Source organism: Eimeria mitis, genomic scaffold (genome assembly GCF_000499745.2).
Source record: "Eimeria mitis Houghton genomic scaffold, Emh_scaff702, whole genome shotgun sequence".
Lineage (NCBI taxonomy): Eukaryota > Apicomplexa > Conoidasida > Eucoccidiorida > Eimeriidae > Eimeria > Eimeria mitis.
This window is the reverse complement of record NW_013575105.1, coordinates 1-10,000: the sequence shown is the minus strand read 5'-3', so window position 1 is coordinate 10,000 and position 10,000 is coordinate 1. Positions and strand designations below refer to the sequence as shown.

Genomic DNA, 10,000 nt, shown 5'->3' with positions numbered 1-10,000 from the left:
GGATGCAGAGAGGTGGCTTGCCCTGAGCTGCAATGCGCCTGTCGAGGCACCCAAAAGCACCCTGCGAAAAACTGTTAGTCAATCGCTTGCCCCTCAATAGACAGTCTGCATGCAAGTAGAAATACACGCACCAATATCAGAAAGACTGTGCAACGCACGGAACCTGACGTCAACTGTGGTATGGCCTCCCTGTCGTACAACGGAGTACATGCAACAAGTAATGCATACAGGGAAGCGTCCACTACGCCTTCTACTATACTGTCCTGCAAGCGTTTATACACTAGAAGTGAGGTGCAGCATCAACACATACCGTGACAAGCAAACCAATGTTTCAGGGGGGCAAGCTCACAAGCACAGCACAAGCATTCAGTACTAGTTCCACACCGGGCATACGGGATAGTAGTTGCACAGGCAGCACTAATATATATAGATAAAAGGATCATTCCTGTGTACAATGAGAATTTATTGTAATGCTCTGTTGCGCGATTGTCGCTCGACGCATGCTGCAGCCCCAAGACCAGAAACCTTCGATGGCTTGTTGTTTCTAGCGTGATTGTTGCCTTCAGTAAGTAGAAACTGCTAGACTCAATTATTTCCTACATTTTGTTTCTATATCATGCGTTGATTCTCCAGTTTATACTAGCTCCTTATGTGCGGCGGGTCGCGTTTCCTGGGGGGTCGTGTTTCCTCCATGAGTCCATCCCTTTACTCTTCATGAGTCATTGCGAAGGCAAATTCTGGATCGAATTCAGCCTTTCTACGGTGAAGGTTTCGTGACAGAATGAAGAAGAAAAACCCAAAGGGCTCCGATTCGGGATATACTGCAGTTTTTGACTTTGCCGCGAGGCGGTGAGTTCCCTACCTTGTGGTCGCTGTTGCAGTATCACTGAAAAACTAAATGTACAACAATTCATGATAATCCAAGAGGTCGCATTGGAAGTAATATTCATGCTGTTGGTCGCCGTGACATAGACGCCGTCGACTGCAGCAATAGATGGCGGCAGTTTCAGCGGTGGGGGGGAGGCAGTGCCAATACTCAAGCTCACACGGTTTGTTTGTGCGCTCCAGAGAATTCATCACGGGGGCATCAAAACGGAAGGAACAACGCAGGCAAGAGGCCCAGGCAAGAGCCCTGGAGAAGCAAAAGGAGGAGAGGCGATTGCTGCGAGCACAGGTACAGTGCAACTTAGAAGTTGACCGCATTTCCTTCATGGATTGCAAATACGAGTAATCACTGGGACTGCCGCAACATCGGCGAGGTACAGTACCTCTGCAGGGACATAATCTTATAGTCTTTCATTCAGATGCGTGTGCGGCCCCTTTCCCCTGCAGCGCCGAGAGAAGATCAGAGAGCAAATCAACTACGTAAAACGCAGCCAACAGCTTGCCGAGGCGGCAGCAGAAGCTATTACTTTGCGCCACAAAAAACGCCAAAAATCTGTTGGGGCTGATTCACAAGAGAGCCGCGCCAGTGACAGCAGTCCAGCAACAAAGCGCGAAGGTGTGTGCCGCATATTATGAATGTATCTATAGACCCCGAAGAGCTCTGAGGCGTACATACGGAAAATAGGGATGCAGCTGCCGCCGAATCCCTACCTCCCCTGCTTGCGCTGACGCCCTTGAACGCCATCGGGACGGTGGTGGCGTTCAAGGGTGACAAATGGCTCGGCGCTGGTGCTAAGACTTCGTCTGAGCCTTCTTGCTGGTTGATTTGTTGCAGGTCACGCTGCTGAGAAAGCGTGGAAAGCTTCGGAGGCCCAGCCGGCCAAGACAAGTGAAGTCGTGCAGGTACGCCGTGCATCTCCTGGAGCTGTTGTCTCTGCTGCTGCTGCGTTCTTGGCGTGTGCCTTTTGTACTCCGATACCTTCGAGGCCCTCATGGTAGCATGATGAATGAGGGCCTCGTAGAGAGGTAGATGGCGGCGGGGGGAAGCTCGCAAGTGCCTCTTTCTTTGGGTGGCTGTTGCAGGCCGTCCGTTTGCTGCCACCTCCGACGAATGACGTTTCTTCATCTCCCTGGCACATCGCCTCTTGTGTGTCGCTTTCCATTGGGGGATTCGTAGAAGCCCCGGCAGCGGCAGCAGCAACAGGAGCGCCGGCGGCCAGAGTTCACAAGCCTCTGCAGGCTCCGTCTGAGGCTTCTGTTAGCTCAGAAGAAAAGCAGCTCCAGACAGCTCGCACATCAGTTACGCCTCAAGAGACCGCTAAGGTTAAAAAACGGCCTCAGGGGGCACTGAGAGGCGGGAGAGCGGGTAGACAGAAGCACCAAAAGAAAAGACATAAGTCCAGAAAACCTCAGAGGAAACGCAGCAAACGCAAATGAAGCCAAGTGTAACCTACTTGCGCGTCTTCCTTTTTCCCTGGCTGAACCCTTTTCTTACTACGAAATAAAATGTTGGCAGTAACTACGGTGGTGCCGTACAGACCACCACCAGACATCCTATTTTGCACTTTATTTTGCTTAGATATTCACCAGCGGTTAGAAAAGCGTCGCCAGGTCAGCTTTGCTGTCCAAGTCACAAAAATTGCCACCTATAAGGCAGGCAGACGCGTCAGTGAGTGGACCCTCTGGTGACAGTCGAGTCGCGAGCTTGATCGTACTCGCTCGGTGCCCGCAGAGGCGGAACTGCTACGTTGGTGTTCTTCTTCTTGAGAACACACTGCACGTTTGCACGTGTGGCCGCGAGCTGGGAGCTCTATCGGGGGCCAAAGTAGCCAGTCCAGACTGCTGTTGCCGCGGAGCTCTGACGATGCGACGTTTTGTGAACGCCAAGGCAGCCCCTGCATACGCAGAGTTCAAAGGGCCCTCGATGCCCTTGACTTGTTGTTTGCTCCGCGGGTGTAACGGAAACCGTGGCCTCAGTAGGAGCTGAAAGACAAGTCGTTGGGGGCAAGCCTCAACTTTGTCTGTTCCTTAAGCGAGACAACGTACAGGACGGGCCACCGCCCCTCATCGTCCATTCATGGAACCTACGGCCACGACGGCCATCTCCTTAAATTAAGACCAGTCTTGTGTTAGCCCAGGAGTTTTTCGTTGCCATGCAAAAGAAGCACTGCCTCAGGTTACAGCAGGTCGAGATCCTCGGCCGCCCACTGCCTCCACAAACCGTCTTCTTCCTCAGAATGCCCTGAATGCTCCTTCTCCGACGCTTTATGCGGTTGGGTGCCATCCACCGACCCTGGAGGTGTTTCTGAGGAGCCCTCGTCCGGACTGAAAAGGCCACGGAAGGGCAGCATAGACGAACCTTTCTGCTTGGGTTGTGAAGGCTTCGTCTGTGGGCTTTTCCCACCGCCCAACTGCTGCCGCTGCACTTTGCCATGACGGCTCGGGTGTGATGTGGCCTCTGGAGGAGTATCGTCGAAGCCAAAGAGGAAAAAAGGGTTCTGTGAAGTCTCGTTTAAAGCCGCCACGATATCTCCGATTTCTCGTTCGATGCCGCTCGCGTCGATAATCGGCTTGAACATGTCGCCGATGGCCCGCACTGCGGGCATCAGGGGCGCGATAAATCCCCACGGGTCGCTGCTTTCGCTTGAGTTTTCGCTCTGCAGAGGAGTCCCTTTGCTTGGCGATGCACTGGGAACTTGTGAAGAACTTTCAAAGCGCCCTGCAAGGGACTGGCTGTTTTGGCCACCGACATCGTCAGCTCCCACTGCAGAAAAGCACCACAGCAGAACGAGTAAACACGCCACATATGTGCACACAGCAGCACAACAGCGCACTCCACCGGATCAACAAATTCGATATGCAGATTTCAACACTTGTAGGTGCACCCACGTCTCCATCTACGCTTGGCACCCACACCTCTCATCGCTGCGGAATCAGCAGCAACTGAAGAGCAACGCAACTTAAAAGCCCACTGCAGTTCGATAGGTGCCCCCACTCTGCCGATATCATGTTTCAAACTGCCTCCGTGGAGAAAAAGCAAAACACAATGTCTGGCTGCGCACTGCTAAGCAGACGCATCGCCGAAACCTGCAGCAGCTGCCCCATGAAAGCTACTCTTGAAGGGACTAGAATACATGCGGAACGCTTTGACGTGCGGGAACTTACATGTAAATGTGCCCGGAACCGTCAGGAACAGAATTGCAGCAGCGGGCAGGACGGCGATCCATAGCTGCCGCATCCTCAACCCCCAAATCGAGGCCCTAGGAGGGCTGATCAGACGTTACAGGCGCCCCAGAAGGAGCAGATCTGGCTAAAGATTTACTATTGGTTTCCAAAACAGAAACAACTCGCGTCGAGAGAGCCTCACGCCATAGAGCCACGGACGAGGGATGCCGCTGGACCACGTGAAGGTAAGCGGAATACTTTGTCCTTACAAGACGTCAAACTGAGGCAAATGGAAGCAGCTTTAAAGAGATAAACTCCAATCTCCTTGTCCTAGATAAACTCGTAGGTCTTACTTCCCGCAAAGGTCACGCAGGAGCCAAACGGCTTCCCCCACGCGGCTCCTTTCGCGATTTGTTGGCCTTCGCAGTTACACGTAGCGGCATCCCAGTATTTTTCTTCCTTTCCCCGTGAGCTGCATTTTAGATTTATACCAACTACAGACTTTGTAAGCTCCATGCGCTCCCATATACTGCATACAATGCTGTTGCAATATACGCCGTTCGCAGAACGATGCCCCGTGCGCGCTCAAGTGGTTGTGGGAGTGGAGTCCTGAGTGGAGCCGTAGAGCACACAGCCCAGACCCATATCGTACTGTAAGCAGCACAAGCGTTATGGTATCAACACACGTATAAATGGCGTGGGGCGTTTGACCCGGTTTATTTGTGGAAACGACCGCGCCGTTGTGCCTGTGAGCGAATGCTACACTGACGGCGGCGTGCAAATCGCAGCCGCCGACTAATCACAAGTTGAACGATCTTATCCAGTTGAACAGACATGGGGATTTACGGCAGGCCGGCCTAAATTATAGGCCCTTCCGCTGAGGGGACGACACACATGAACCGTAGCAGAGTGGAGGGAGTAGAGGGTTGTGTGTGTGTAGTTGGCGGGGGAGCATTCATTTCGCCTCTGTAGGCTTTCTGCATCTAAGTACAAACGGCCCATAACTGTAGACAGAGGTAAGTCAAACAGTAAAGGAATCTTCTTTAGGCTTCCTGTTGCTCGCACGTGAGGCTGGCTTGCATTGCCAGCTGCAGCGAGGTGCACTGCAACTCCAGTTAGGTTGCCTCCTCCCCTGCACCCCCAGGACCTTAGCTGGACGCTCAGGATGCATTGGGGGAGGGGAGGGATGTCAGCTGTTTTGGGGCGAACTTATACATCAAGTCCTGCGTAGATTGCAGCTCGCTTCTACCCTTGAATAATGCCGGAAGGCGCGCTTTACACACAGTCTATCAGAAGTTAGCACAGGAACTGTACTGAACGTCTTTGGCCTTATTTGGTGACTGTCTCGAGCTGCAGCTACGCCAAGAGACTTGAGGTAAAGGTTCCGGCAAGGCTGCTGATCTCCCTCCCTCGTCATCAGGCGTCCTGCGCACGGCCGCTCAAGGCCGGGAGTTGTGGGACAGCCGGCGTTCTGAGATGAGTTTCCAGAGCACCTCGTTGCAACTAATTGTCGAGGAAAGCCTCACATGCAAGCGAAAACAAGTTTTTTTTGCTCTGTGCATTTTCTCGGTATACACTGGTTGAGCATTCGTATTTGCTTGCCGGCAGTCTACAAAGAACAAGCGGATGTTCCTGCAGCATTCTCTCTCCGAAGTTAGCACAGAAACATTCGCTGGGCCTCGGTAGGACGCCTGCATCCGCTATGAGCAAGGCTCGTGAAGACACGGGATAGACGTCAGCTGCTTTTGGGGAACTCTTGCCTTAAGTCTTTTGCCTTCATTGCTGCCCGCAACGATTCCCGAATACGATCGAAAAGCCCCGTTACATCCCTATCAGAAGTAAGGGCTAACTTGTGTAGCATCGTCTGTACGAAGTTGAAGCATGTATATGCGCTTGGTGGCAAGTTGGCTATTAAGGGCCAAGTAAGTTTTTATTTTTAAGATTTGTTTACACTGCTAGTGCGGTCGAGGAACTGGGGTTGGCTTTGCTTGCACGTGGAGTGGACTTGCAGAACAAGGTACGCTGCAAGTTGCAACTGTCCGCCCCCTAGCCAGAGCCGCTTAGACTGCTCTGCGCTGGACTCTCAGAGGCTGGAGGGGAGGTATATGCAGAGTCATTGGTCTTACCAGTATAACGCTTGCTCTCTGGCCGTAATCAGGGACAGAAGCGGGCTGCAATGTAGGTTAAGACTTAAAACAAGAGTTTCCCATATGAGCTCCCTCCCCTGTCCTCCGGCCTCCTGGGCGTTGAGCTCAGGGCCTAGGTGTTGCAGAGGGGAGGCAGCGTGAAGTGGTGTTGCAGCGCACCTCGCTGCGGCTAATAGTACAAGCCAGCCTCACGAGTACACACAGAGGAACTTCAAAGCAGCTTCCTTTCGTGCATGCTTTACCTCTGAATGCACTTATAGAACGTTTGCATTTGCTTACACGCGACGTACCGAGGCCAAGTAAAGGCTCCTGCGCTAACTCATGCTACAACATGCGTGATGAGAGTATGAGTATGCGTTACGTGTGTATTCTTATACAGTTTACTAACAGAATAGTGGCGGAGGCACATGGTGACTCCTCAGTCTGGAGCTATGCTGTGTAACGCCGGTCAACGGCGACCGCACATATGTACACAATGGGGACGAGAGACTGTTTCCGGAATCTCCCCCAGGGATGCCCGGAGGACGGGGGTTCGGCCGCGGCCTAGAGACCCCGGAGTTTTGTTTTTCGACTTAATTTGTCGAAGAGAAGACTTGCATGTTTCTTGTGTCATATTTCCTTCCCCGCTATCAGTTGTGTACTTACGACCGACGGTTTACGTTCTAATAGAGTAATGATTGAACGTCTGCGCTGGCTTCTAGCGAGGGATTTCCTACTAGATGTCAGAGGTATTCAACCTCTCCTGTCAGTTAAGGTCAATTTATGGATATATAAATACTTATATAAATGTATGAATATTGATTGGTTTTCATAGTGAGATATTTCTCCGGCAGAGTTGGGAGGTGCCCTGCAGAACCGCAGGGCATTCCACTGGGGCTCCGAGGCCGCCGCTGCACAGCCGCCCGCCAGCTCCTCTGCGTCACCGGTGCCCCGTTGATACCATTTGCAAGCTGACAATATTGATGGCAACTCTTTAGATCCCAGTCGCGAAGCCTTCGAGCACATTAGCAAGCTCAGGGAGCTGTATATTCTGCCTTGCGTGGGCAACTGCATGTGGAGGGGCGGCCAACCTCTGGCCCCCAAGTGGACGAAGCGGTCGCCCTCTGAGTGGCTGTACATTTGAATAAATTAGGGGGCCTCAGCAGTGCTTCTGAAGGAGTCACGGGGGAAACCCCACGAAGCGCAGGAAGGGCTTGAGGGGGGCTCGCCGCATTGTCCACTGGGGCCTAGCTTGCAGCGCGGTCGCCTCACTGCTATCCTTGGGCATCTCACTGTTGTGTGGCTACCAGTCACTAAGGCGAACCCCGATAAGCAAGGAATTTGGTGCTGGTGGCCACTGAACTTTACGAGACAGCATAGAAGCGTATATGGTCGACACCGCCAGTGGTTCCAAGATGCTTCCTAGGTCATGCCTTGCTGAGTAGAGCAGGCATCAGTAGGTGCCATGATTTGCTCTTGTCTTGCACGGCGATACCAGCGGCCTCAACATTTAAATTTGTCTGCGTTGCTCTGGTTTCCCCGTCGCCACCTGCGACTTCACGCAACTCTTAGCAGTGAGATTGACCACTTGGACATCATAGGCCATTCGCCAGGGTGGCAGAGGTAAACGAGCCCCCCATTGGTTGACCGTTTGAGCTGCTCCGCCGGTGGCTGTAGGAATGGAAGAGGAACGGTGTGACTTCGGTGTCATCCGTGTGGCTGTCACGGAGACTCTAGCAGCGCCTGCAGCACAGGCTGCTAGTCAGCACCCAGCAGATCGTGTAGACCCAGTTATTACTCCGGATTCGGAGAAACCTCAAGAAGATCAACAGCAACCGCAATATGACAAATCGCCTCACGATAAGGGGCATCAAGGAAACGGTGTTGACAGTCGAGAAGGCGTATGCCCTCCCGCAGAGATGGATCCGCCGCAAACAATGCTCCCAGTAGCTGAAGACCCAGGATCCAGTGAAGACAACGGAGCTCAGAACGTCAATGCAACGGGAGGCCTTATGTCAGGGAATGAGGCGACGGCAGTCACATCCGTAGAAGTGCCGGCAATGGAGGAGGTTGAAGGGGAGGCTGGAAATGACGCGAACCCTCCCGAGCCGTCAGAAGAAGGGGCTTCTCCAAGTGGAGTCGTAGAAACGGTGACGGAGGCCGCAGCTGTAGGGTCAGTTGGCCTTCCAGTCGACGCAAACGAGCCCGTTGGGGCGGTGGACGAGGTAGGAGAGGCGGCGGAGGCGGAGAGCGATGGCAAGGAAAGCAACGATAGCGTTTGCAACGAGTGCGGAGGTGGAGGTGAAGTTGTATGTTGCGATGGTTGTGTCAAGTCTTACCACGCGGACTGCCTGCCTGTAGTGGCCAGGCCGCGCCTGCGGGCCAATGCGGACGACTGGTTTTGCCCAGACTGTGCTGCGGCGGCTGCAGCACCGGCACCAGCCTCAACGGCTGCGCCGTCCACTGTTACCATCAAGCTGCCTCAGGCTTCTTCAGATGCTCGCGGCTCGAAACAGAACATTGCCGCACCCCCTCCTCAAGCTTGTCCGCCCACTACCCCAGCCACTCCTTGGTCCTCCGTGCCGTCTTGCGTCCCCTCCAGGCGGAGGAAAACCAAGGCCGCAGAGGACTATGAGACGCGTATAAACGTGGGGCCTAATCATCAGGTGAGTCGGCATGCATTTGTCGGGATGGAGGGTGATGCTGCACCGGCCAAGACGCCAGCACTCGCGTGCGGGCGCGTGTATGAATGACCTTTATGGCCTGCACTTCTGTCCTTCTTTAGAATAGTTCCTACCGTATTTAGCTGTTCCAGGGCATGCACTAACAACAAGCGCCCACAGCGTAGCAAAAACGGGACGGTGCTGCCTCAGGTGCCCCATCTTCCTGATTTTTTCTTGGCACGAGGAGATGGTGACTGTCTTTCGAGTCTTGCCGAGCAGTCCCTAGCCGATGGCGCGCAGAGTCAGGCATTGGGGCCATTGCTTGTCTATTCTCCGTATCTCATGGAACGTTCAAAGCAGCAATGTTTGGCTGAGAGAGCCACCAAGTCGTGCATTACTTCGCAGAAGGACCTGGCTGAGTTTCTTATCAAGTGAGTCCGAAAAGATTTCCCCCCTCCACTGACTCACTTAGTGGCGGCTGATACTATGGATGGCTCAGCTGCATAGCGTTTACTATTGCNCCCCCTCCACTGACTCACTTAGTGGCGGCTGATACTATGGATGGCTCAGCTGCATAGCGTTTACTATTGCTTGCACGATTTCATGCAGGCGCATTCAAGTGCTGTGCTGCTTGCTGCCCCGATTCAGGTGCTCAAAAAGGTGGAAAGTTCGCCCGGGATGGCAACCTTTCTCTCCCGAGTTTGCTTACAAGCTACTACACCGTGCGAACTACGATCCGGAAAGAGCTTTGCGCATGATGGATGACTCAGCATTTTGGTGAGGCTGATATTAAAGGCATATGTTTCTACAGTTGCACCAGAGTTGCCAGCACACCCCAACTGCAAGTGCCTAATTATGGCGTGGCCCGCTGTACTACTCGTCAACCGCCTTCGAAGCCAAATTGCGATGTACACCCTACAATGTATAGTCCCCACAACATAGAGTGCACATCTGTCAAGCTGTATTGGTATTATGCCCACATATGCATAGCAGCTTATGTGGGCACCCTATGGCTATGGGCTGTGGTTGTCTGCAGCTTCCAAAGCGTGTGCGACCCACCGTTACGGAAGTACGAGAACAAGTGGAAACGTAGAGACAAACGTGGCACGTTTCCGAGTTCACCTTACCCTCCGCCGGTAGTGGTACGTGGCTACCTGAACG

The 10,000-nt window shown here is 53.3% G+C and overlaps 3 protein-coding genes across 3 annotated transcripts; 2 read left to right on the top strand and 1 right to left on the bottom strand.

The window, feature by feature from the left end:
* Positions 1-781: 781 nt before the first annotated feature.
* EMH_0020180 (uncharacterized protein) lies at positions 782-2,482 on the top strand (the record flags this gene model as incomplete). Its single annotated transcript, XM_013501523.1, has 6 exons — positions 782-849; positions 1,069-1,174; positions 1,333-1,501; positions 1,721-1,788; positions 1,969-2,208; positions 2,465-2,482. The coding sequence occupies 6 exons, from the start codon at positions 782-784 to the stop codon at positions 2,480-2,482; spliced, it is 669 nt and encodes a 222-aa protein (XP_013356977.1).
* A 580-nt stretch (positions 2,483-3,062) lies between these two features.
* On the bottom strand, positions 3,063-4,123 carry EMH_0020170 (uncharacterized protein; the record flags this gene model as incomplete). The annotated part of the gene is made up of 2 exons (XM_013501522.1): positions 3,063-3,649; positions 4,051-4,123. 2 exons carry the CDS (start codon positions 4,121-4,123, stop codon positions 3,063-3,065), a joined length of 660 nt encoding a protein of 219 aa, XP_013356976.1.
* A 3,732-nt stretch (positions 4,124-7,855) lies between these two features.
* Positions 7,856-8,929, top strand: EMH_0020160 (PHD-finger domain-containing protein, putative; the record flags this gene model as incomplete). Its single annotated transcript, XM_013501521.1, has 1 exon — positions 7,856-8,929. The coding sequence occupies one exon, from the start codon at positions 7,856-7,858 to the stop codon at positions 8,927-8,929; it is 1,074 nt and encodes a 357-aa protein (XP_013356975.1).
* Between the last annotated feature and the right edge of the window lie 1,071 nt (positions 8,930-10,000).